The 26414-nt window shown below is 58.1% G+C and overlaps 5 protein-coding genes across 5 annotated transcripts; all 5 read left to right on the top strand.

Moving 5' to 3' along the window:
• The first annotated feature begins 570 nt into the window (after positions 1-570).
• LOC121274362 (transmembrane protein 79-like) lies at positions 571-11686 on the top strand. The gene is made up of 4 exons (XM_041181639.1): positions 571-799; positions 7409-8141; positions 10532-10745; positions 11219-11686. The coding sequence occupies exons 2-4, from the start codon at positions 7421-7423 to the stop codon at positions 11421-11423; spliced, it is 1140 nt and encodes a 379-aa protein (XP_041037573.1). The 5' UTR covers positions 571-799; positions 7409-7420; the 3' UTR covers positions 11424-11686.
• A 1228-nt stretch (positions 11687-12914) lies between these two features.
• LOC121274363 (transmembrane protein 79-like) lies at positions 12915-14588 on the top strand. The gene is made up of 2 exons (XM_041181640.1): positions 12915-13590; positions 14128-14588. Exons 1-2 carry the CDS (start codon positions 13028-13030, stop codon positions 14330-14332), a joined length of 768 nt encoding a protein of 255 aa, XP_041037574.1. The 5' UTR covers positions 12915-13027; the 3' UTR covers positions 14333-14588.
• Positions 14589-18821: 4233 nt separating this feature from the next.
• LOC121274310 (transmembrane protein 79-like) lies at positions 18822-20250 on the top strand. The gene is made up of 3 exons (XM_041181552.1): positions 18822-18976; positions 19169-19318; positions 19790-20250. Exons 1-3 carry the CDS (start codon positions 18822-18824, stop codon positions 19992-19994), a joined length of 510 nt encoding a protein of 169 aa, XP_041037486.1. The 3' UTR covers positions 19995-20250.
• Positions 20251-21606: 1356 nt separating this feature from the next.
• Positions 21607-23180, top strand: LOC121274309 (transmembrane protein 79-like). The gene is made up of 2 exons (XM_041181551.1): positions 21607-22169; positions 22720-23180. Exons 1-2 carry the CDS (start codon positions 21607-21609, stop codon positions 22922-22924), a joined length of 768 nt encoding a protein of 255 aa, XP_041037485.1. The 3' UTR covers positions 22925-23180.
• Positions 23181-24529: 1349 nt separating this feature from the next.
• LOC121274308 (transmembrane protein 79-like) lies at positions 24530-26183 on the top strand. The gene is made up of 3 exons (XM_041181550.1): positions 24530-24671; positions 24813-25026; positions 25495-26183. Exons 1-3 carry the CDS (start codon positions 24530-24532, stop codon positions 25697-25699), a joined length of 561 nt encoding a protein of 186 aa, XP_041037484.1. The 3' UTR covers positions 25700-26183.
• The last annotated feature ends 231 nt before the right edge of the window (positions 26184-26414 follow it).

The following is a 26414-nucleotide window of genomic DNA, read 5'->3' as shown; positions in this document are numbered from 1 at the left end:
GGGGCTGGACAGAGTAGATAAGGGAGAAGCTGTTCCCGCTCGTAAAAGGATCGAGAACGAGAGGGCACTGATTTAAAGTGATTTGCAAAAGAAGCAATTGCGACAAGAGAAAAAAACATTTTCACACAGCGAGTGGTTCGGGTCTGGAATGCACTGCCTGGAAGTGTGGTGGAGGCAGGTTCAATCGAGGCATCCGAGAGGGCGTTAGATGATTATTTGAATAGAAACGATGTGCAGGGGGGTATGGGGAAATGGCAGGGCAATGGCGCTAGGTCATAATGCTGATTTGGAGAGCAGGTGCAGACACAATGGGCCCAATGGCCTCCTTCTGTGCTTTAAGGATCTGTGACTTCCAGCACCCGGCTGTATTTCACTTTCACGCACAAGATAATCGATGCTCCGGTATACATTGACTGCTTTAAAAGTCTTCCTTGTGGTGCTTTCTGTCAACAAGAATCGCCCAGACCTTGGCTTCTCCCTGACCCCTTTAATTACACGCTCCTCCCTCTTTACCAATCACTTCTCCGGTCTAACTGGTTTTTCCTCAGAGGTAAGAGAGGCGGAGTAGGAGGGTGGGAGGGGGGTGAGAAACGAAGCATTAGCTACGAAGGCTTGCCTTTCGGAGGGAGAAGAGATCTAGCTTTGACTCTTGGCGGCTCTGATCCCGTCAACATTACAGACAAGGCTGATCAAACCTCTCCCGAGTGAACATAAAGTCAGTCCGTTCATCAAATGAAATTAATGAATTAAAGTCAGTCGCTCAATCCACCTCGACAAGGTGCCTGCAGACGGATTAAAGGTAGGATTCAATTTTTCTCAAGATTCCCTGGCCCTCGGCTTGATCCTCCAAATCTTGGGCACAAAGAGTTTGCGTCCAAAGCGCTTGCTAAAGTTGCCTCTAAGCACCCTGTAACCTGTCAGCTGCAGGTTCACCTGGGCTTGCTTTGAGTCCGGCCCTCTCTCATGATTGGCAGCGGGGCCAGCCAATCAGAGAGGGGAACTTCAGCCAATCACGCGCCTTCCAGTGGCCTAACAGCCTCTTGGCATCCGACCAGGCAAGTTCACACATGAGGGAGTTGTAAAAGATTACCTAATGTTCAAGTCATTTTCTAGAACCGCAAAAGGCTGGTATGCAAGTAACCAGGAAAAGCTGTTTCTTTATTGGCTGGTGGGATGTGGGCGTCACTGGCTGGGCCAGCATTTATTGCCCATCCCTAATTGCCCTTGAGGCCAGAGGGCATTGAAGAGTCACCTGCATGGCTGTGGGTCTGGAGTCACGTGTAGTAGGCCAGACCGGGTAAGGACAGCAGATTTCCCCTCCCTAAAGGGGCAGGAGTGACCCAGATGGGGTTTTTTACGGCAATCGGCAATAGTTTTCTGGTCGTCACCAGACTTTTAATTCTAGACTTTTTATTGAATCCATCTGTCATGGTGGGATATGACCCGGTGTATACCTGGGTATGTGGAATACTAGTCTAGTGACGATTCCACTATGTCACCGCATACCCACCCCAAATAAAAATAGAATGTCTTTACTTATTGCAAAGGGAATTGATTACAAAAGTAGGGAGGTTATGCTTATTTTATACAAGGCATTGGTGAGACCACATCTGGAATACTGTGTACAGTACTGGATTCCTTATTTAAGGAAGGATGTAAATGCATTAGAAGCAGTTCAGAGAAGGTTAACTAGACTAATACCAGGAATGGATGGGCTGTCTTATGAGAAAAGGTTAGACAGGTTAGTCTTGTATCCACTGGAGTTTAGAAGAGTAAGAGGCAACTTGATTGAAACATATAAGATCCTGAGGGGTCTTGACAGGGGGGATGTGGAGAGGGTGTTTCCTCTTGTGGGGGAATCTAGAACTAGGGGGTCACTGTTTCAAAATAAGGGGTCACCCATTCCAGACAGAGATGAGGAGAAAGTTTTTCTCTGAGGGTCGTGAGTCTTCGGAACTCTTCCTGAAAAGGTGGTGGAAGCAGAGTCTTTGAGTATTTTTATGGCAGAGGTGGATAGGTTCTTGGTAAGCAAGGGGGAAATGGGTTATTGGGGGGAGGTGGGATGCAGATTTGGGGTTACTATCAGGTCACTCATGATCTTATTGAATGGCGGAGCAGGCTCGAGGGGCCGAATGGCCTCCTCCTGCTCCTAATTCGTATGTTAGCGACCTGGAATAGAGTAAAGGAGCAATCAGCAAAGGGCGGGGTGACCTGATAGATGGCATGAAACTTAGCAAAAGGTTGACATCAAAATTTTCCCACTTGAGCTGGGGGGGCCATCAATACTAGAGAGTCACTAATAAATCTGATGGGGAATTCAGGAGAAACGTCTTTACCCAGAGAGTGGGGAGAAGGTGTGACTTGGTCCCACGGGGAGTGGGGAGAATGTGGGACTCGCTCCCACGGGGAGTGGGGAGAATGTGGGACTCGCTCCCATGGGGAGAATGTGGGACTCGGTCCCACAGGGAGTGGGGAGAATGTGGGACTCGCTCCCGTGGGGAGTGGGGAGAATGTGGGACTCGCTCCCAAGGGGAGTGGGGAGAATGTGGGACTTGCCCCCGCGGGAAGTGGGGAGAATGTGGGACTCGCTCCCGCTGGGAGTGGGGAGAATGTGGGACTCGCTGCCACGGGGAGTGGGGAGAATGTGGGACTTGGTCCCACAGGGAGTGGGGAGAATGTGGGACTCGCTCCCATGGGGAGAATGTGGGACTCGGTCCCACAGGGAGTGGGGAGAATGTGGGACTCGCTCCCGCGGGGAGTGGGGAGAATGTGGGACTCGCTCCCACGGGGAGTGGGGAGAATGTGGGACTTGCCCCCGCGGGGAGTGGGAGAATGTGGGACTCGCTCCCGCGGGGAGTGGGGAGATTGTGGGACTCGCTCCCACGGGGAGTGGGGAGAATGTGGGACTCGCCCCCGCGGGGAGTGGGGAGAATGTGGGACTCGCTCCCGCTGGGAGTGGGGAGAATGTGGGACTCGCTCCCGCGGGGAGTGGGGAGAATGTGGGACTTGCCCCCGCGGGGAGTGGGGAGAATGTGGGACTCGCTCCCAAGGGGAGAATGTGGGACTCGCTCCTGCGGGGAGTGGGGAGAATGTGGGACTCGCTCCCACGGGGAGTGGGGAGAATGTGGGACTCGGTCCCACAGGGAGTGGGGAGAATGTGGGACTCGCTCTCACAGGGAGTGGGGAGAATGTGGGACTCGCTCCCACGGGGAGTGGGGAGAATGTGGGACTCGGTCCCACAGGGAGTGGGGAGAATGTGGGACTCGCTCCGCGGGGAGTGGGGAGAATGTGGGACTCGCTCGAGCGGGGAGAATGTGGGACTCGCTCCCACGGGGAGTGGGGAGAATGTGGGACTCGCTCCCACGGGGAGTGGGGAGAATGTGGGACTCGCTCCCAAGGGGAGAATGTGGGACTCGCTCCTGCGGGGAGTGGGGAGAATGTGGGACTCGCTCCCACGGGGAGTGGGGAGAATGTGGGACTCGGTCCCACAGGGAGTGGGGAGAATGTGGGACTCGCTCCCGCGGGGAGTGGGGAGAATGTGGGACTCGCTCCCGCGGGGAGTGGGGAGAATGTGGGACTCGCTCCCGCGGGGAGTGGGGAGAATGTGGGAATCGCTCCCACGGGGAGCGGGGAGAATGTGGGACTCGCTCCCACGGGGAGTGGGGAGAATGTGGGACTCGCTCCCGCGGGGAGTGGGGAGAATGTGGGACTCGCTCCCACGGGGAGTGGGGAGAATGTGGGACTTGCCCCCGCGGGGAGTGGGAGAATGTGGGACTCGCTCCGCGGGGAGTGGGGAGAATGTGGGACTCGCCCCCGCGGGGAGTGGGGAGAATGTGGGACTCGCTCGAGCGGGGAGAATGTGGGACTCGCTCCCACGGGGAGTGGGGAGAATGTGGGACTCGCTCCCACGGGGAGTGGGGAGAATGTGGGACTTGCCCCCGCGGGGAGTGGGAGAATGTGGGACTCGCTCCGCGGGGAGTGGGGAGAATGTGGGACTCGCTCCCACAGGGAGTGGGGAGAATGTGGGACTCGCCCCCGCGGGGAGTGGGGAGAATGTGGGACTCGCTCCCACGGGGAGTGGGGAGAATGTGGGACTCGCTCCCATGGGGAGCGGGGAGAATGTGGGAATCGCTCCCGCTGGGAGTGGGAAGAATGTGGGACTCGCTCCCGCAGGGAGTGGGGAGAATGTGGGACTCGCTCCCACGGGGAGCGGGGGGAATGTGGGACCCACTGAGTGGGGGGAATGTGGGACTCGCTCCCACAGGGAGTGGTCAAGGTGAATCGCAGAGATGGATTGGGTAGGGGGGAAGCTGGATAAACACACGAGGGAGAGAGGAATAGAAGGATATGGTGATGAGCAACTGGCAATGTCAACTCTGTAGCTCTCCACAGGTGCCACCAGACTTGCAGAGTATTTCCTCATTTTTCTTTTAGTTTCAGATTCCTGGCATCTGCAGTTTTATCTTTGGTGCTGGAATGTTTTCCTCTGTCTAACTTATCCCCTGATGCTCGCTGTGACTGCAATGATCTTGGGGCTACCATAGTTCCTTTCCAATGTTCTGAGGTTTCCTTAGAATTGACAGCTCAGCCATTTGAACTCCACTGTGAGGAGATCATTGTGTATCCAGCCCATCACGTGACCCTATGGCAAACCTGTAGAATAGGTCGTGCCACCCTCCTGTAGACAATGCCATGGTGGCTGCCCAACATGTCACTCTGCCCAACATGGATTAGGTGTGTTGGATTCAGCTTGTAAACCCTTCATCAACCTCCTGGTCAACCCTCCCTATCTCTGTAACCTCCTACGGCCCCTACACCCTCCCTATCTCTGTAACCTCCTCCAGCCCCTACACCCCTCCCTATCTCTGTAACCTCCTCCAGCCCCTACAACCCTCCCTATCTCTGTAACCTCCTCCAGCCCCTACACCCCTCCCTATCTCTGTAACCTCCTCCAACCCCTACACCCCTCCCTATCTCTGTAACCTCCTCCAGCCCCTACACCCCTCCCTATCTCTGTAACCTCCTCCAGCCCCTACACCCCTCCCTATCTCTGTAACCCCCTCCAGCCCCTACACCCCTCCCTATCTCTGTAACCTCCTCCGGCCCCTACACTCCTCCCTATCTCTGTAACCTCCTCCTGCCCCTACACCCTCCCTATCTCTGTAACCTCCTCCAGCCCCTACACCCCTCCCTATCTCTGTAACCTCCTCCAGACCCTACACCCCTACCTATCTCTGTAACCTCCTCCAGCCCTTACAACCCTCCGAGATCTCTGCACTCCTCCAATTCTGGCCTCTTGCCCATCCACCGATCCCCATCGCTCCGGGCCTTCAGCTACCTGGTGGGGGGGTGGGGGGGTGGCCTTGAGCTCTGGAATTCCCACTGGAATGCCCCACGTCATGCTTGGCATGCGGAGGGGGTGATGGGGGTGGCAGAAGGTGGACGGTCCCTTTATGTCAGGAGCCGGCTTATCGGCTTATCAGCCGCCAAGGCTTGGGCGGAGTTACTGGGCCTCGTGTGGGCCCCGAGACTTTCTGGCTGAACCAGGTGAACAGGCTCGGGGCCTGGGAAGCAGCTTATCAGGGAGGTGACACTGAAGTCAATCCTCCACAATCATTCACCCCGCCTCCCATTGGAATGCCTCAGGAAGAGTCTCCACGAGGCACTTGCTGCTGTAGCATCCAACCTGCCCTCAGTTCCACCTCAGGATGATCGGGTTTCCTGCTCCCCTTCACTCTCCTGCCGACCAGGGCTCGAGCAGGGCCCTGGCACTCAACGGTGAAGAACCTGCGTTTACCTAGCACCTTTCCCAGCCTCAGGATGTCCCAAAAGCGCTACGCGGCCCGCGGATGACTTGTCAAGCGCGGCCACTGCTGTGATGTGGCCAACGCGGCAGCCAGTCTGCGCACAGCAAGATCCCACACACACACACACACACACACACACACACACACACACACACACACACACACACACACACTCACACACAGCGAGGTGATAACGACCCAGATCATCAGTTATAAGTGATGTCAGCTGAGGGATAAATATTTGTCCCAGGACGCCGGGGAGAACTTCCCCCACACCCCCCACCCCAACAACCCGCTCTTCTTCCAATAGCAGCCGTGGGATCTTTTACACCCACCTGAGAGGGCAGACGGGGGCCAGAGTTTAATATCTCATCTGGAAGACAGAACGTCTGACAGTGCAGCGCTCCCTCAGCGCGGACTCTCCAACAGTGCGGCACTCCCTCAGTACTGACCCTCCGACAGTGTGGCACTCTTGCAGTACTGACCCTCCGACAGTGCAGCACTTCCTCAGTACTGAACCCGACTGTGCTGCACTCCCTCAGTACTGACCCTCCGACAGTGTGGCATTCTTTCAGTACTGACCCTCCGACAGTGCAGCGCTCCCTCAGCATTGACTCTCCAACAGTGCGGCGCTCCCTCAGTACCGAACCCGACTGTGCTGCATTCCCTCAGTACTGACCCTCCGACAGTGTGGCACTCTTTCAGTACTGACCCTCCGACTGTGCGGCACTCCCTCAGTACTCACCCTCCGACTGTGCGGCACTCCCTCAGTACTGAACCCGACTGTGCTGCACTCCCTCAGTACTGACCCTCCGACAGTGCGCCACTCCCTCAGAACGGACTCTCCAACAGTGCGGCACTCCCTCAGTACTGAACCCGACTGTGCTGCACTCCCTCAGTACTGACCCTCCGACAGTGCGGCGCTCCCTCAGCACGGACTCTCCAACAGTGCGGCACTCCCTCAGTACTGACCTTCCGACAGTGCGGCACTCCCTGAGTACTGAACCCAACTGTGCTGCACTCCCTCAGTACTGCCCCTCCGACAGTGTGGCACTCTTTCAGTACTGACCCTCCGACTGTGCGGCACTCCCTCAGTACTGACCCTCCGACAGTGCGGCGCTCCCTCAGTACTGAACCCGACTGTGCCGCACTCCCTCGGTACTGACCCTCCGACAGTGTGGCACTCCCTCAGCATGGACTCTCCAACAGTGCGGCACTCCCTCAGTACTGAACCCGACTGTGCGGCACTCCCTCAGTACTGATCCTCTGACAGTGCAGCACTCCCTCAGTACCGACCCTCCAACAGTGCGGCGCTCCCTCAGCACTGACCCTCCAACAGTGCAGCGCTCCCTCAGTACTGACCCTCCGAGAGTGTGGCGCTCCCTCAGTACTGACTCCTGCTTGAGCCGATGAAGGGTTGTTTGCATCCATGGGCGGAACCAGAGCTAGGAGCTGGCGTCAGGAGGTGTCAGGGTGTGAGTTGCTCAGTGCGGGGATTCCCAGGCCTCTTCGGAGCCTGGGCAGCACCGACACCAGCAGGGACTGAATGGGCCGAGCGGCCTGTGCCTGGGCCGTAAATCCAATGCACTTTGTCGTTGCAGGAGCCACTCGAGATGTCAGGGTTCCTGCCCCTGGTCCAGGCTGACCCTCAGCATCCCACCCACGAGGAGGAAGTCCTGGAGAACGTATCGGAGGAGGAGCGGCCTGATTCGGATCGCCCCCGGAGTTTGGGATCCACCGAGGATGGTGGCGCGACCCTACTGCACTCAACGGACATGCTGGAATACCCCAACGGTAGCCAGCCACTGGCGACCGAGGGCAGCGCCATCGAGATGGTGCCCTCACCTTTGGCCGCCAACCCGGAGACCCCTCGTGCCGATGGGGGGGTCGCGGCCGGCGACCTCTGGCCCAAGGAGGTCAACCCCAGGGTCCAGGTGGTGGGCCCGCCAACCAAGGGTGAAGAGCGGCCCTCGCCCGAGGCCGGGGAGGGGCCGGACTCCGGCGCCGAGGTGTCGTCTCGCCGGCCCTTCCTGATGCCCCACTCCGGCCAGGGCAGCTGGCCGGCCCCTCGAGGCTACCCGCCGGCTGGCGCTGAGTGGCCGGACTCGGAGGAGGAGGAGGCGCAGGGGGCAAAGCGCCCGCCCTGTGCCCGCTGCACCCGGCCCAACCTCAAGGCCACGGCTGCATTGTCCGGCGCCCTGCTCGTCTACCCCTGCTTCCTGTACGGGGCCTACATCTTCCTGCCCTTCGACGTGCCCTTGATGCCCGCCCTCAGCACCCGGGTGATCTACACGCTCCGATGCGGGGTCTTCACCACCGTTCCCATAGTGATGGGTAAGGCAGTGACCTCTCTGTCATGTGTGGACGTTCGGGGTGGTTGGGGGCGGGGGAGGGTTCAGCCATTGGGGGCGAGTGGTGGATGTGTGAAGGAAGCGGGCCTCAATGGGTTTCACAGAGTGCTGGGCATGGAAGTTATCCCCGAGGGGATGTTAGGGACAGGCAATGAGAGAGGTCGGCTGGAAGGGGCGTCTCAAGGGAGGAGGGGGAGGGAGAGAGAGAGAGAGTCGGAAATGTTGAGGGAGGGAATTCCAGAGCTCAGGGCCCCCCCACCCAGGCAGCTGAAGGCCAATGGTGGAGCGATGGGAATCGGGGGATGCTCGAGAGGCCAGATTTAGAGGAGGGCAGAGATCTCGGAGGGGTGTAGGGGCTGGAGGAGGTTACAGAGATAGGGAGGGGTGTAGGGGCTGGAGGAGGTTACAGAGATAGGGAGGGGTGTAGGGGCTGGAGGAGGTTACAGAGATAGGGAGGGGTGTAGGGGCTGGAGGAGGTTACAGAGATAGGGAGGAGTGTAAGGGCTGGAGGAGGTTACAGAGATAGGGAGGGGTGTAGGGAAGGAGGAGGGTACAGAGATAGGGAGGGGTGTAGGGAAGGAGGAGGGTACAGAGATAGGGAGGGGTGTAGGGAAGGAGGAGGGTACAGAGATAGGGAGGTGAGGTGAGGCCAGAGGTGAGATAGGTGAGATCAGAGATGAAGATGAGATTTGATCTCGAGGTGGAAGCTATCTTTGTTTCCATCCTTACTGAGCACAATGGATTATCCCGAGTTAACGCCCTTCGGGGTACCTGCTGTCAGCAGTCCCATTCCTGCCAGCCGTCTCGGGATCCGCAGACCCTCAGCAAAATAGCCACAGAGCCTCTGTTTTTCGTTCCGTTATAGAGCCCCCAGGGAAGTGTAGAAGGCCACACGCTCCACTGGGCCCATGTGAGCCCCATACTGGCACTGTTCCTGCAGTATCAACCCGCATGACCCAGCTTCAGCTCTTCATCTTGGGCAGGGTGAGGGTTCGATTTCAGTTGTGTGATGTTGTTTAAGGCATTCATATCGGGAAGTGGACTGGAGAGGGCAGCAGGTTTAACATCTCACCATGAAGATGGTAAATCCGACAGTGCTGCACTCCCTCAGTACTGTCCCTCCGACAGTGCGGCACTCCCTCAGTACTGACCCTCCGACAGTGCTGCACTCCCTCAGTACTGACCCTCCGACAGTGCGGCACTCCCTCAGTACTGACCCTCCGACAGTGCGGCACTCCCTCAGTACTGACCCTCCGACAGTGCGGCGCTCCCTCAGTACTGACCCTCCGAGAGTGCAGCGCTCCCTCAGTACTGACCCTCCGACAGTGCGGCGCTCCCTCAGTACTGACCCTCCGACAGTGCGGTACTCCCTCAGTACTGACCCTCCGACAGTGCGGCGCTCCCTCAGTACTGACCCTCCGACAGTGCGGCGCTCCCTCAGTACTGACCCTCCGACAGTGCGGCGCTCCCTCAGTACTGACACTCTGACAGTGCGGCGCTGCCTCAGTACTGACCCTCCGGCAGTGCGGTACTCCCTCAGTACTGACCCTCCGACAGTGCGGCGCTCCCTCAGTACTGACCCTCCGACAGTGCGGCGCTCCCTCAGTACTGACCCTCCGACAGTGCAGCGCTCCCTCAGTACTGACACTCTGACAGTGCGGCGCTGCCTCAGTACTGACCCTCCGGCAGTGCGGTACTCCCTCAGTACTGACCCTCCGACAGTGCGGCGCTCCCTCAGTACTGACCCTCCGACAGTGCGGCGCTCCCTCAGTACTGACGCTCTGACAGTGCGGTACTCCCTCAGTACTGTCCCTCCGACAGTGCGGCGCTCCCTCAGTACTGACCCTCCGACAGTGCGGCGCTCCCTCAGTACTGACACTCTGACAGTGCGGCACTCCCTCAGTAATGACCCTCTGACAGTGCGGCGCTCCCTCAGTACTGACCCTCCGACAGTGCGTCACTCCCTCAGTAATGACCCTCTGACAGTGCCGCACTCCCTCGGGTGTCCATGTGGGGTGGGGGGGATGCCTGCCTCAGTTATGGAACCAGGCTGCTGGAGTGTGCCTCGAACCCACACCCGTGACTCAGAATGCAGGGTGGACGTGCCCAGAGGGCACGCTTGGCAAGTTCCAAACGGGCAGGGACTGGCAGTGGTCGCCAGGACGCATTGTTGGAAAGCGAAGCGACTCACAATGACTCTTCAGCGAAGAATGCCTGCCATCCTTACCCAGGCCGGTCCGATATGTAACGCCAGACCCACCGCAACGTGCCTGGTATTTGCCCGCTCTCTGGGGTCCGGCGATCTGGAATCCAACCCTGTTTCACCCGCTTTCCTCGTCTTTCTGTTCCCCCCCCCAACCCCAACACCGACAGGTATCATCGTGTACAGCCTGGCAAGGTGCTGCTCTGCCTGCAGTGAGTCTCTGGGACCCGGCAGGGAGCTGGTGGACGTCCACCGAGGCTTCGTGACCGACTCGATCCATCTCTTTGTGCTTTTCTACGCCAACCTCATCGTCCTCTCAACACACCTCCCACAGGAAATGCTCAAACTCCTCCCACTCCTCGCTGCCTTCTTCGCCCTCGCCAGGTGAGTCTTCATCCGGGGGAGACCCCTTCATCAGCGTCCCTCCACCCCACAACCCAACCCCCCCCCCCCCCCCCCACCAAGGGGGCGTTTGATGGGCACAGTGTAGAGGGAGCTTTAATCTGTATCTAACCCCGTGCTGTACCTGTCCTGTGAGTGTTTGATGGGGACAGTGTAGAGGAAGCTTTACTCTGTATCTAACTCCGTGCTGTACCTGTCCTGTGAGTGTTTGATGGGGACAGTGTAGAGGGAGCTTTACTCTGTATCTAACCCCGTGCTGTACCTGTCCTGGGAGTGACAGGACTTTGTGTGTTCCTGACCTATGTCCATCTTCCTGCCCTTGCTTTCCTGGCGTCCAGGTCAAAACTCCGAAGCGAAAGAGACAGGGCTGCTTCTGAGGGGTGAAAGGTCCCTGAGAGACAATGCATCCGGAGTAAGGGATTAATGGTGTCCCCTTTATTCTCCAATACCCTCAGGTTGATTTACTGGGGGACGTCCGCCATGAGCAGTACTTTCCGGGGCTTCGGATACGGCCTCACCTTCTTCCCCATCGTGGGCCTCCTGGTCGCCAACCTCTGCTACATGTTCGTCCTGGGGCCCGACAAGATGTTCGCCACCTCAGCCAGCGGGTCCGAAGGCCAGGAGGAGGCCTCGGGCCCACGCCAGAGATTCTGGGGTTGAAGGTTCGATCCTCGGAGAATGGGCTCCTGTTGCCTTGGTCACTATCGACTTGCCAGTTATCAGACTCTTGTCTAGCTTAATAACGGGTGTTTTGTTTATTATGGTTTATTTTTCAGGCCTCCCCACCTCCCTTCCACCCCCACCTACATCCTGTGTTTATTCAGTTTCCAATTCGACTGTATTGATATTCTTTTTTATACCTCCTCTGGCAGCCTCCCAGGAGAGACAAGGCGAAATGATGAATAAATTAAAGTGCAACACGAGATCTCTGTTTCTCGCTCATTCCCGTAAGGGTCAGTTTACACAGTTGCCTGGTGACACAGACTGACACGCACTCCGAGAGCACCGAGCACGTCACGCAACAGGAGACTCAGCCGGTTGTTGTCACACAGGAAAGGCAGCAGTGGGTTAGCGCACAGCATGCTCCCACAAGCAGCAATGTGACCATGACACATTTAAGCCTTTGGTGAGGTTGACTGAGGGAGAAATCAGCCGGACACTGCGGAGAATTTTCCAACCCCGCGGCCTCCACAGGACTGACCCTCCGACAGTGCAGCACTCCCTCAGTACTGACCCTCCGACAGTGCAGCACTCCCTCAGTACTGACCCTCCGACAGTGCAGCACTCCCTCAGTACTGACCCTCTGACAGTGCGGCACTCCCTCAGTACTGACCCTCCGACAGTCCTGCACTCCCTCAGTACTAACCCACCAACAATGTGGCACTCCCACAGTACTGACCCACCAGCAGTGCAGCGCTCCCTCAGTACGGACCCTCCAACAGTTCGGCACTCCCTCAATTTTGGCCCTCCGACTGTGCAGCGCTCCGTCAGTACCAACCCTCCGACACTCCCTAAGAACTGACCCTCAGAGATTGCGGGGCTACTTCTGTATTGACCCTCTGACAGTGCAGCATTCCCTCAGTACTGACCCTCCGACAGTGCGGCACTCCCTCAGTAATGACCCTCCGACAGTGCGGCGCTCCCTCAGTACTGACCCTCCGACACTGCGGCGCTCCCTCAGTACTGACCCTCCGACAGTGCGGCGCTCCCTCAGTACTGACCCTCTGGCTGTGCAGCACTCCCTCAGTACTGACCCTCTGACAGTGAGGCACTCCCTCAGTACTAACCCTCCGACAGTGCGGCACTCCCTCAGTACTGACCCTCTGACAGTGAGGCACTCCCTCAGTACTGACCCTCCGACAGTGAGGCACTCCCTCAGTACTGACCCTCCGACACTGCGGCGCTCCCTCAGTACTGACCCTCCGACAGTTCGGCGCTCCCTCAGTACTGACCCTCTGGCTGTGCAGCACTCCCTCAGTACTGACCCTCTGACAGTGAGGCACTCCCTCAGTACTAACCCTCCGACAGTGCGGCACTCCCTCAGTACTGACCCTCTGACAGTGAGGCACTCCCTCAGTACTGACCCTCCGACAGTGCGGCGCTCCCTCAGTACTGACACTCTGACAGTGCGGCACTCCCTCAGTAGTGACCCTCCGACAGTGAGGCACTCCCTCAGTACTGACCCTCCGACAGTGCGTCACTCCCTCAGTAATGACCCTCTGACAGTGCCGCACTCCCTCGGGTGTCCATGTGGGGTGGGGGGGATGCCTGCCTCAGTTATGGAACCAGGCTGCTGGAGTGTGCCTCGAACCCACACCCGTGACTCAGAATGCAGGGTGGACGTGCCCAGAGGGCACGCTTGGCAAGTTCCAAACGGGCAGGGACTGGCAGTGGTCGCCAGGACGCATTGTTGGAAAGCGAAGCGACTCACAATGACTCTTCAGCGAAGAATGCCTGCCATCCTTACCCAGGCCGGTCCGATATGTAACGCCAGACCCACCGCAACGTGCCTGGTATTTGCCCGCTCTCTGGGGTCCGGCGATCTGGAATCCAACCCTGTTTCACCCGCTTTCCTCGTCTTTCTGTTCCCCCCCCCACCCCCAACACCGACAGGTATCATCGTGTACAGCCTGGCAAGGTGCTGCACTGCCTCCAGTGAGTCTCTGGGACCCGGCAGGGAGCTGGTGGACGTCCACCGAGGCTTCGTGACCGACTCGATCCATCTCTTTGTGCTTTTCTACGCCAACCTCATCGTCCTCTCAACACACCTCCCACAGGAAATGCTCAAACTCCTCCCACTCCTCGCTGCCTTCTTCGCCCTCGCCAGGTGAGTCTTCATCCGGGGGAGACCCCTTCACCAGCGTCCCTCCACCCCACAGCCCAACCCCCCCCCCCCCACCAAGGGGGCGTTTGATGGGCACAGTGTAGAGGGAGCTTTACTCTGTATCTAACCCCGTGCTGTACCTGTCCTGGGAGTGTTTGATGGGGACAGTGTAGAGGGAGCTTTACTCTGTATCTAACCCCGTGCTGTACCTGTCCTCAGAGTGTTTGATGGGGACAGTGTAGAGGGAGCTTTACTCTGTATCTAACCCCGTGCTGTACCTGTCCTGGGAGTGTTTGATGGGGACAGTGTAGAGGGAGCTTTACTCTGTATCTAACCCCGTGCTGTACCTGTCCTGGGAGTGACAGGACTTTGTGTGTTCCTGACCTATGTCCATCTTCCTGCCCTTGCTTTCCTGGCGTCCAGGTCAAAACTCCGAAGCGAAAGAGACAGGGCTGCTTCTGAGGGGTGAAAGGTCCCTGAGAGACAATGCATCCGGAGTAAGGGATTAATGGTGTCCCCTTTATTCTCCAACACCCTCAGGTTGATTTACTGGGGGACGTCCGCCATGAGCAGTACTTTCCGGGGCTTCGGATACGGCCTCACCTTCTTCCCCATCGTGGGCCTCCTGGTCGCCAACCTCTACTACATGTTCGTCCTGGGGCCCGACAAGATGTTCGCCACCTCAGCCAGCGGGTCCGAAGGCCAGGAGGAGGCCTCGGGCCCACGCCAGAGATTCTGGGGTTGAAGGTTCGATCCTCGGAGAATGGGCTCCTGTTGCCTTGGTCACTATCGACTTGCCAGTTATCAGACTCTTGTCTAGCTTAATAACGGGTGTTTTGTTTATTATGGTTTATTTTTCAGGCCTCCCCACCTCCCTTCCACCCCCACCTACATCCTGTGTTTATTCAGTTTCCAATTCGACTGTATTGATATTCTTTTTTATACCTCCTCTGGCAGCCTCCCAGGAGAGACAAGGCGAAATGATGAATAAATTAAAATGTAACACGAGATCTCTGTTTCTCGCTCATTCCCGTAAGGGTCAGTTTACACAGTTGCCTGGTGACACAGACTGACACGCACTCCGAGAGCACCGAGCGCGTCACGCAACAGGAGACTCAGCCGGTTGTTGTCACACAGGAAAGGCAGCAGTGGGTTAGCGCACAGCAAGCTCCCACAAGCAGCAATGTGACCATGACACATTTAAGCCTTTGGTGAGGTTGACTGAGGGAGAAATCAGCCGGACACTGCGGAGAATTTTCCAACCCCGCGGCCTCCACAGGACTGACCCTCCGACAGTGCAGCACTCCCTCAGTGCTGACCCTCCGACAGTGCGGCACTCCCTCAGTACTGACCCTCCGACAGTGCGGCGCTCCCTCAGTACTGAAACTCCGACAGTGCGGCGCTCCCTCAGTACTGACCCTCCGGCAGTGCGGCGCTCCCTCAGTACTGACCCTCCGACAGTGCGGCGCTCCCTCAGTACTGACCCTACGACAGTGCGGCGCTCCCTCAGCACTGACCCACCGACAGTGCGGCGCTCCCTCAGTACTGACCCTCCGGCAGTGCGGCGCTCCCTCAGTACTGACCCTCCGACAGTGCGGCGCTCCCTCAGTACTGACCCTCCGGCAGTGCGGCGCTCCCTCAGCACTGACCCACCGACAGTGCGGCGCTCCCTCAGTACTGACCCTCCGGCAGTGCGGCGCACCCTCAGTACTGACCCTCCGACATTGCGGCGCTCCCTCAGTACTGACCCTCCGACAGTGCGGCGCTCCCTCAGTACTGACCCTCCGACAGTGCGGCGCTCCCTCAGTACTGACCCTCCGACAGTGCGGCGCTCCCTCAGTACTGACACTCTGACAGTGCGGTACTCCCTCAGTACTGACCCTCCGACAGTGCGGCGCTGCCTCAGTACTGACCCTCCGACAGTGCGGCGCTCCCTCAGTACTGACCCTCCGACAGTGCGGCGCTCCCTCAGTACTGACACTCTGACAGTGCGGCGCTGCCTCAGTACTGACCCTCCGGCTGTGCGGTACTCCCTCAGTACTGACCCTCCGACAGTGCGGCGCTCCCTCAGTACTGACCCTCCGACAGTGCGGCGCTCCCTCAGTACTGACGCTCTGACAGTGCGGTACTCCCTCAGTACTGTCCCTCCGACAGTGCGGCGCTCCCTCAGTACTGACCCTCCGACAGTGCGGCGCTCCCTCAGTACTGACACTCTGACAGTGCGGCACTCCCTCAGTAATGACCCTCTGACAGTGCGGCGCTCCCTCAGTACTGACCCTCCGACAGTGCGTCACTCCCTCAGTAATGACCCTCTGACAGTGCCGCACTCCCTCGGGTGTCCATGTGGGGTGGGGGGGATGCCTGCCTCAGTTATGGAACCAGGCTGCTGGAGTGTGCCTCGAACCCACACCCGTGACTCAGAATGCAGGGTGGAGGTGCCCAGAAGGCACGCTTGGCAAGTTCCAAACGGGCAGGGACTGGCAGTGGTCGCCAGGACGCATTGTTGGAAAGCGAAGCGACTCACAATGACTCTTCAGCGAAGAATGCCTGCCATCCTTACCCAGGCCGATCTGATATGTAACTCCAGACCCACCGCAACGTGCCTGGTATTTGCCCGCTCTCTGGGGTCCGGCGATCTGGAATCCCACCCTGTTTCACCCGCTTTCCTCGTCTTTCTGTTCCCCCCCCCACCCCCAACACCGACAGGTATCATCGTGTACAGCCTGGCAAGGTGCTGCTCTGCCTGCAGTGAGTCTCTGGGACCCGGCAGGGAGCTGGTGGACGTCCACCGAGGCTTCGTGACCGACTCGATCCATCTCTTTGTGCTTTTCTACGCCAACCTCATCGTCCTCTCAACATACATTCCACAGGAAATGCTCAAACTCCTCCCACTCCTCGCTGACTTCTTCGCCCTCGCCAGGTGAGTCTTCATCCGGGGGAGACCCCTTCACCAGCGTCCCTCCACCCCACAGCCCAACCCCCCCCCCCCCACCAAGGGGGCGTTTGATGGGCACAGTGTAGAGGGAGCTTTACTCTGTACCTAACCCCGTGCTGTACCTGTCCTGGGAGTGTTTGATGGGGACAGTGTACAGGGAGCTTTACTCTGTATCTAACCCCATGCTGTACCTGCTCTGGGAGTGTTTGATGAGGACAGTGTAGAGGGAGCTTTACTCTGTATCTAACCCTGTGCTGTACCTGTCCTGGGAGTGTTTGATGGGGACAGTGTCGAGGGAGCTTTACTCTGTATCTAACCCCGTGCTGTACCTGTCCTGGGAGTGACAGGACTTTGTGTGTTCCTGACCTATGTCCATCTTCCTGCCCTTGCTTTCCTGGTGTCCAGGTCAAAACTCCGAAGCGAAAGAGACAGGGCTGCTTCTGAGGGGTGAAAGGTCCCTGAGAGACAATGCATCCGGAGTAAGGGATTAATGGTGTCCCCTTTATTCTCCAACACCCTCAGGTTGATTTACTGGGGGACGTCCGCCATGAGCAGTACTTTCCGGGGCTTCGGATACGGCCTCACCTTCTTCCCCATCGTGGGCCTCCTGGTCGCCAACCTCTGCTACATGTTCGTCCTGGGGCCCGACAAGATGTTCGCCACCTCAGCCAGCGGGTCCGAAGGCCAGGAGGAGGCCTCGGGCCCACGCCAGAGATTCTGGGGTTGAAGGTTCGATCCTCGGAGAATGGGCTCCTGTTGCCTTGGTCACTATCGACTTGCCAGTTATCAGACTCTTGTCTAGCTTAATAACGGGTGTTTTGTTTATTATGGTTTATTTTTCAGGCCTCCCCACCTCCCTTCCACCCCCACCTACATCCTGTGTTTATTCAGTTTCCAATTCGACTGTATTGATATTCTTTTTTATACCTCCTCTGGCAGCCTCCCAGGAGAGACAAGGCGAAATGATGAATAAATTAAAATGTAACACGAGATCTCTGTTTCTCGCTCATTCCCGTAAGGGTCAGTTTACACAGTTGCCTGGTGACACAGACTGACACGCACTCCGAGAGCACCGAGCGCGTCACGCAACAGGAGACTCAGCCGGTTGTTGTCACACAGGAAAGGCAGCAGTGGGTTAGCGCACAGCAAGCTCCCACAAGCAGCAATGTGACCATGACACATTTAAGCCTTTGGTGAGGTTGACTGAGGGAGAAATCAGCCGGACACTGCGGAGAATTTTCCAACCCCGCGGCCTCCACAGGACTGACCCTCCGACAGTGCAGCACTCCCTCAGTACTGACCCTCCGACAGTGCAGCACTCCCTCAGTACTGACCCTCCGACAGTGCAGCACTCCCTCAGTACTGACCCTCCGACAGTGCGGCACTCCCTCAGTACTGACCCTCCGACAGTCCTGCACTCCCTCAGTACTAACCCACCAACAATGTGGCACTCCCACAGTACTGACCCACCAGCAGTGCAGCGCTCCCTCAGTACGGACCCTCCAACAGTTCGGCACTCCCTCAATTTTGGCCCTCCGACTGTGCAGCGCTCCGTCAGTACCAACCCTCCGACACTCCCTAAGAACTGACCCTCAGAGAGTGCGGGGCTACTTCTGTATTGACCCTCTGACAGTGCAGCATTCCCTCAGTACTGACCCTCTGGCTGTGCGGCGCTCCCTCAGTACTGACCCTCCGACAGTGCGGCGCTCCCTCAGTAATGACCCTCCGACAGTGCGGCGCTCCCTCAGTACTGACCCTCCGACACTGCGGCGCTCCCTCAGTACTGACCCTCCGACAGTGCGGCGCTCCCTCAGTACTGACCCTCTGGCTGTGCAGCACTCCCTCAGTACTGACCCTCTGACAGTGAGGCACTCCCTCAGTACTAACCCTCCGACAGTGCGGCACTCCCTCAGTACTGACCCTCTGACAGTGAGGCACTCCCTCAGTACTGACCCTCCGACAGTGAGGCACTCCCTCAGTACTGACCCTCCGACACTGCGGCGCTCCCTCAGTACTGACCCTCCGACAGTGCGGCGCTCCCTCAGTACTGACCCTCTGGCTGTGCAGCACTCCCTCAGTACTGACCCTCTGACAGTGAGGCACTCCCTCAGTACTGACCCTCCGACAGTGAGGCACTCCCTCAGTACTGACCCTCCGACAGTGCGGCGCTCCCTCAGTACTGACCCTCCAACAGTGCGGCACTCCCTCGGGAGTCCATGGGGATTGGGGGTTTGGTGCCTGCCTCACTTATGGTACCAGGTTGCTGGAGTGTGCCTCGAACCCACACCCGTGACTCGGAATGCAGGGTGGAGGTGCCCAGAGGGCACGCTTGGCAAGTTCCAAACGGGCAGGGATTGGCAGTGGTCGCCAGGACGCATTGTTGGAAAGCGAAGCGACTCACAATGACTCTTCAGCGAAGAATGCCTGCCATCCTGACCCAGGCTGGTCCGATATGTAACGCCAGACCCACCGCAACGTGCCTGGCTTTCGCCTGCTCTCTGGGGTCCGGCGATCTGGAATCCAACCCTGTTTCACCTGCTTTCCTCGTCTTTCTGTCCCCCCCCCACCCCCAACACCGACAGGTATCATCGTGTACAGCCTGGCGAGGTGCTGCTCTGCCTCCAGTGAGTCTCTGGGACCCGGCAGGGAGCTGGTGGACGTCCACCGAGGCTTCGTGACCGACTCAATCCATCTCTTTGTGCTTTTCTACGCCAACCTCATCGTCCTCTCAACACACCTCCCACAGGAAATGCTCAAACTCCTCCCACTCCTCGCTGCCTTCTTCGCCCTCGCCAGGTGAGTCTTCATCCGGGGGAGACCACTTCACCAGCGTCCCTCCACCCCACAGCCCAACCCCCCCCGCCCCCCCACCAAGGGGGCGTTTGATGGGCACAGTGTAGAGGGAGCTTTACTCTGTACCTAACCCTGTGCTGTACCTGTCCTGGGAGTGTTTGATGGGGACAGTGTAGAGGGAGATTTACTCTGTATCTAACCCCGTGCTGTACCTGTCCTGGGAGTGTTTGATGGGGACAGTGTAGAGGGAGCTTTACTCTGTATCTAACCCCGTGCTGTACCTGTCCTGGGAGTGACAGGACTTTGTGTGTTCCTGACCTATGTCCATCTTCCTGCCCTTGCTTTCCTGGCGTCCAGGTCAAAACTCCGAAGCGAAAGAGACAGGGCTGCTTCTGAGGGGTGAAAGGTCCCTGAGAGACAATGCATCCGGAGTAAGGGATTAATGGTGTCCCCTTTATTCTCCAACACCCTCAGGTTGATTTACTGGGGGACGTCCGCCATGAGCAGTACTTTCCGGGGCTTCGGATACGGCCTCACCTTCTTCCCCATCGTGGGCCTCCTGGTCGCCAACCTCTGCTACATGTTCGTCCTGGGGCCCGACAAGATGTTCGCCACCTCAGCCAGCGGGTCCGAAGGCCAGGAGGAGGCCTCGGGCCCACGCCAGAGATTCTGGGGTTGAAGGTTCGATCCTCGGAGAATGGGCTCCTGTTGCCTTGGTCACTATCGACTTGCCAGTTATCAGACTCTTGTCTAGCTTAATAACGGGTGTTTTGTTTATTATGGTTTATTTTTCAGGCCTCCCCACCTCCCTTCCACCCCCACCTACATCCTGTGTTTATTCAGTTTCCAATTCGACTGTATTGATATTCTTTTTTATACCTCCTCTGGCAGCCTCCCAGGAGAGACAAGGCGAAATGATGAATAAATTAAAATGTAACACGAGATCTCTGTTTCTCGCTCATTCCCGTAAGGGTCAGTTTACACAGTTGCCTGGTGACACAGACTGACACGCACTCCGAGAGCACCGAGCGCGTCACGCAACAGGAGACTCAGCCGGTTGTTGTCACACAGGAAAGGCAGCAGTGGGTTAGCGCACAGCATGCTCCCACAAGCAGCAATGTGACCATGACACATTTAAGCCTTTGGTGAGGTTGACTGAGGGAGAAATCAGCCGGACACTGCGGAGAATTTTCCAACCCCGCGGCCTCCACAGGACTGACCCTCCGACAGTGCAGCACTCCCTCAGTACTGACCCTCCGACAGTGCAGCACTCCCTCAGTACTGACCCTCCGACAGTGCAGCACTCCCTCAGTACTGACCCTCCGACAGTGCGGCACTCCCTCAGTACTGACCCTCCGACAGTGCGGCGCTCCCTCAGTACTGAACCTCCGACAGTGCGGCGCTCCCTCAGTACTGACCCTCCGGCAGTGCGGCGCTCCCTCAGTACTGACCCTCCGACAGTGCGGCGCTCCCTCAGCACTGACCCACCGACAGTGCGGCGCTCCCTCAGTACTGACCCTCCGGCAGTGCGGCGCTCCCTCAGTACTGACCCTCCGACAGTGCGGCGCTCCCTCAGCACTGACCCACCGACAGTGCGGCGCTCCCTCAGTACTGACCCTCCGGCAGTGCGGCGCTCCCTCAGTACTGACCCTCCGACAGTGCGGCGCTCCCTCAGTACTGACCCTCCGACAGTGCGGCACTCCCTCAGTACTGACCCTCCGACAGTGCGGCGCTCCCTCAGTACTGACCCTCCGACAGTGCGGCGCTCCCTCAGTACTGACACTCTGACAGTGCGGTACTCCCTCAGTACTGACCCTCCGACAGTGCGGCGCTCCCTCAGTACTGACCCTCCGACAGTGCGGCGCTCCCTCAGTACTGACCCTCCGACAGTGCGGCGCTCCCTCAGTACTGACACTCTGACAGTGCGGCGCTGCCTCAGTACTGACCCTCCGGCAGTGCGGTACTCCCTCAGTACTGACCCTCCGACAGTGCGGCGCTCCCTCAGTACTGACCCTCCGACAGTGCGGCGCTCCCTCAGTACTGACGCTCTGACAGTGCGGTACTCCCTCAGTACTGTCCCTCCGACAGTGCGGCGCTCCCTCAGTACTGACCCTCCGACAGTGCGGCGCTCCCTCAGTACTGACACTCTGACAGTGCGGCACTCCCTCAGTAATGACCCTCTGACAGTGCGGCGCTCCCTCAGTACTGACCCTCCGACAGTGCGTCACTCCCTCAGTAATGACCCTCTGACAGTGCCGCACTCCCTCGGGTGTCCATGTGGGGTGGGGGGGATGCCTGCCTCAGTTATGGAACCAGGCTGCTGGAGTGTGCCTCGAACCCACACCCGTGACTCAGAATGCAGGGTGGACGTGCCCAGAGGGCACGCTTGGCAAGTTCCAAACGGGCAGGGACTGGCAGTGGTCGCCAGGACGCATTGTTGGAAAGCGAAGCGACTCACAATGACTCTTCAGCGAAGAATGCCTGCCATCCTTCCCCAGGCCGATCCGATATGTAACGCCAGACCCACCGCAACGTGCCTGGTATTTGCCCGCTCTCTGGGGTCCGGCGATCTGGAATCCCACCCTGTTTCACCCGCTTTCCTCGTCTTTCTGTTCCCCCCCCCACCCCCAACACCGACAGGTATCATCGTGTACAGCCTGGCAAGGTGCTGCTCTGCCTGCAGTGAGTCTCTGGGACCCGGCAGGGAGCTGGTGGACGTCCACCGAGGCTTCGTGACCGACTCGATCCATCTCTTTGTGCTTTTCTACGCCAACCTCATCGTCCTCTCAACACACCTCCCACAGGAAATGCTCAAACTCCTCCCACTCCTCGCTGCCTTCTTCGCCCTCGCCAGGTGAGTCTTCATCCGGGGGAGACCACTTCACCAGCGTCCCTCCACCCCACAGCCCAACCCCCCCCCCCCCCCCCCCCCCCCCCACCAAGGGGGCGTTTGATGGGCACAGTGTAGAGGGAGCTTTACTCTGTACCTAACCCTGTGCTGTACCTGTCCTGGGAGTGTTTGATGGGGACAGTGTCGAGGGAGCTATACTCTGCAACTAACCCCGTGCTGTACCTGTCCTGGGAGTGTTTGATGGGGACAGTGTACAGGGAGCTTTACTCTGTATCTAACCCCGTGCTGTACCTGTCCTGGGAGTGTTTGATGGGGACAGTGTCGAGGGAGCTTTACTCTGTATCTAACCCCGTGCTGTACCTGTCCTGGGAGTGACAGGACTTTGTGTGTTCCTGACCTATGTCCATCTTCCTGCCCTTGCTTTCCTGGCGTCCAGGTCAAAACTCCGAAGCGAAAGAGACAGGGCTGCTTCTGAGGGGTGAAAGGTCCCTGAGAGACAATGCATCCGGAGTAAGGGATTAATGGTGTCCCCTTTATTCTCCAACACCCTCAGGTTGATTTACTGGGGGACGTCCGCCATGAGCAGTACTTTCCGGGGCTTCGGATACGGCCTCACCTTCTTCCCCATCGTGGGCCTCCTGGTCGCCAACCTCTGCTACATGTTCGTCCTGGGGCCCGACAAGATGTTCGCCACCTCAGCCAGCGGGTCCGAAGGCCAGGAGGAGGCCTCGGGCCCACGCCAGAGATTCTGGGGTTGAAGGTTCGATCCTCGGAGAATGGGCTCCTGTTGCCTTGGTCACTATCGACTTGCCAGTTATCAGACTCTTGTCTAGCTTAATAACGGGTGTTTTGTTTATTATGGTTTATTTTTCAGGCCTCCCCACCTCCCTTCCACCCCCACCTACATCCTGTGTTTATTCAGTTTCCAATTCGACTGTATTGATATTCTTTTTTATACCTCCTCTGGCAGCCTCCCAGGAGAGACAAGGCGAAATGATGAATAAATTAAAATGTAACACGAGATCTCTGTTTCTCGCTCATTCCCGTAAGGGTCAGTTTACACAGTTGCCTGGTGACACAGACTGACACGCACTCCGAGAGCACCGAGCGCGTCACGCAACAGGAGACTCAGCCGGTTGTTGTCACACAGGAAAGGCAGCAGTGGGTTAGCGCACAGCAAGCTCCCACAAGCAGCAATGTGACCATGACACATTTAAGCCTTTGGTGAGGTTGACTGAGGGAGAAATCAGCCGGACACTGCGGAGAATTTTCCAACCCCGCGGCCTCCACAGGACTGACCCTCCGACAGTGCAGCACTCCCTCAGTACTGACCCTCCGACAGTGCAGCACTCCCTCAGTACTGACCCTCCGACAGTGCAGCACTCCCTCAGTACTGACCCTCTGACAGTGCGGCACTCCCTCAGTACTGACCCTCTGACAGTGCGGCACTCCCTCAGTACTAACCCACCAACAATGTGGCACTCCCACAGTACTGACCCACCAGCAGTGCAGCGCTCCCTCAGTACGGACCCTCCAACAGTTCGGCACTCCCTCAATTTTGGCCCTCCGACTGTGCAGCGCTCCGTCAGTACCAACCCTCCGACACTCCCTAAGAACTGACCCTCAGAGATTGCGGGGCTACTTCTGTATTGACCCTCTGACAGTGCAGCATTCCCTCAGTACTGACCCTCCGACAGTGCGGCACTCCCTCAGTAATGACCCTCCGACAGTGCGGCGCTCCCTCAGTACTGACCCTCCGACACTGCGGCGCTCCCTCAGTACTGACCCTCCGACAGTGCGGCGCTCCCTCAGTACTGACCCTCTGGCTGTGCAGCACTCCCTCAGTACTGACCCTCTGACAGTGAGGCACTCCCTCAGTACTAACCCTCCGACAGTGCGGCACTCCCTCAGTACTGACCCTCTGACAGTGAGGCACTCCCTCAGTACTGACCCTCCGACAGTGAGGCACTCCCTCAGTACTGACCCTCCGACACTGCGGCGCTCCCTCGGTACTGACCCTCCGACAGTGCGGCGCTCCCTCAGTACTGACCCTCTGGCTGTGCAGCACTCCCTCAGTACTGACCCTCTGACAGTGAGGCACTCCCTCAGTACTAACCCTCCGACAGTGCGGCACTCCCTCAGTACTGACCCTCTGACAGTGAGGCACTCCCTCAGTACTGACCCTCCGACAGTGAGGCACTCCCTCAGTACTGACCCTCCGACAGTGCGGCGCTCCCTCAGTACTGACCCTCCAACAGTGTGGCACTCCCTCGGGAGTCCATGGGGATTGGGGGTTTGGTGCCTGCCTCAGTTATGGAACCAGGTTGCTGGAGTGTGCCTCGAACCCACACCCGTGACTCGGAATGCAGGGTGGAGGTGCCCAGAAGGCACGCTTGGCAAGTTCCAAACGGGCAGGGACTGGCAGTGGTCGCCAGGACGCATTGTTGGAAAGCGAAGCGACTCACAATGACTCTTCAGCGAAGAATGCCTGCCATCCTGACCCAGGCCGGTCCGATATGTAACGCCAGACCCACCGCAACGTGCCTGGCTTTCGCCTGCTCTCTGGGGTCCGGCGATCTGGAATCCAACCCTGTTTCACCTGCTTTCCTCGTCTTTCTGTCCCCCCCCCACCCCCAACACCGACAGGTATCATCGTGTACAGCCTGGCGAGGTGCTGCTCTGCCTCCAGTGAGTCTCTGGGACCCGGCAGGGAGCTGGTGGACGTCCACCGAGGCTTCGTGACCGACTCGATCCATCTCTTTGTGCTTTTCTACGCCAACCTCATCGTCCTCTCAACACACCTCCCACAGGAAATGCTCAAACTCCTCCCACTCCTCGCTGCCTTCTTCGCCCTCGCCAGGTGAGTCTTCATCCGGGGGAGACCCCTTCACCAGCGTCCCTCCACCCCACAGCCCAACCCCCCCCCCCCCACCAAGGGGGCGTTTGATGGGCACAGTGTAGAGGGAGCTATACTCTGCAACTAACCCCGTGCTGTACCTGTCCTGGGAGTGTTTGATGGGGACAGTGTACAGGGAGCTTTACTCTGTATCTAACCCCATGCTGTACCTGTCCTGGGAGTGTTTGATGGGGACAGTGTCGAGGGAGCTTTACTCTGCATCTAACCCCGTGCTGTACCTGTCCTGGGAGTGACAGGACTTTGTGTGTTCCTGACCTATGTCCATCTTCCTGCCCTTGCTTTCCTGGCGTCCAGGTCAAAACTCCGAAGCGAAAGAGACAGGGCTGCTTCTGAGGGGTGAAAGGTCCCTGAGAGACAATGCATCCGGAGTAAGGGATTAATGGTGTCCCCTTTATTCTCCAACACCCTCAGGTTGATTTACTGGGGGACGTCCGCCATGAGCAGTACTTTCCGGGGCTTCGGATACGGCCTCACCTTCTTCCCCATCGTGGGCCTCCTGGTCGCCAACCTCTGCTACATGTTCGTCCTGGGGCCCGACAAGATGTTCGCCACCTCAGCCAGCGGGTCCGAAGGCCAGGAGGAGGCCTCGGGCCCACGCCAGAGATTCTGGGGTTGAAGGTTCGATCCTCGGAGAATGGGCTCCTGTTGCCTTGGTCACTATCGACTTGCCAGTTATCAGACTCTTGTCTAGCTTAATAACGGGTGTTTTGTTTATTATGGTTTATTTTTCAGGCCTCCCCACCTCCCTTCCACCCCCACCTACATCCTGTGTTTATTCAGTTTCCAATTCGACTGTATTGATATTCTTTTTTATACCTCCTCTGGCAGCCTCCCAGGAGAGACAAGGCGAAATGATGAATAAATTAAAGTGTAACACGAGATCTCTGTTTCTCGCTCATTCCCGTAAGGGTCAGTTTACACAGTTGCCTGGTGACACAGACTGACACGCACTCCGAGAGCACCGAGCGCGTCACGCAACAGGAGACTCAGCCGGTTGTTGTCACACAGGAAAGGCAGCAGTGGGTTAGCGCACAGCAAGCTCCCACAAGCAGCAATGTGACCATGACACATTTAAGCCTTTGGTGAGGTTGACTGAGGGAGAAATCAGCCGGACACTGGGGAGAATTTTCCGCCCCCGCGGCCTCCACAGGACTGACCCTCCGACAGTGCAGCACTCCCTAAGTACTGACCCTCCGACAGTGCAGCACTCCCTCAGTACTGACCCTCCGACAAGGCGGCGATCCCTCAGTACTGACCCTCCGACAGAGCGGCGCTCCCTCAGTACTGACCCTCCGACAAGGCGGCGATCCCTCAGTACTGACCCTCCGACA

Source organism: Carcharodon carcharias (genome assembly GCF_017639515.1).
Source record: "Carcharodon carcharias isolate sCarCar2 chromosome 36 unlocalized genomic scaffold, sCarCar2.pri SUPER_36_unloc_1, whole genome shotgun sequence".
NCBI classification, from domain to species: Eukaryota; Metazoa; Chordata; class Chondrichthyes; order Lamniformes; family Lamnidae; genus Carcharodon; species Carcharodon carcharias.
The sequence above is the reverse complement of the archived record's forward strand: the minus strand, read 5'-3'. Positions and strand labels throughout refer to the sequence as shown.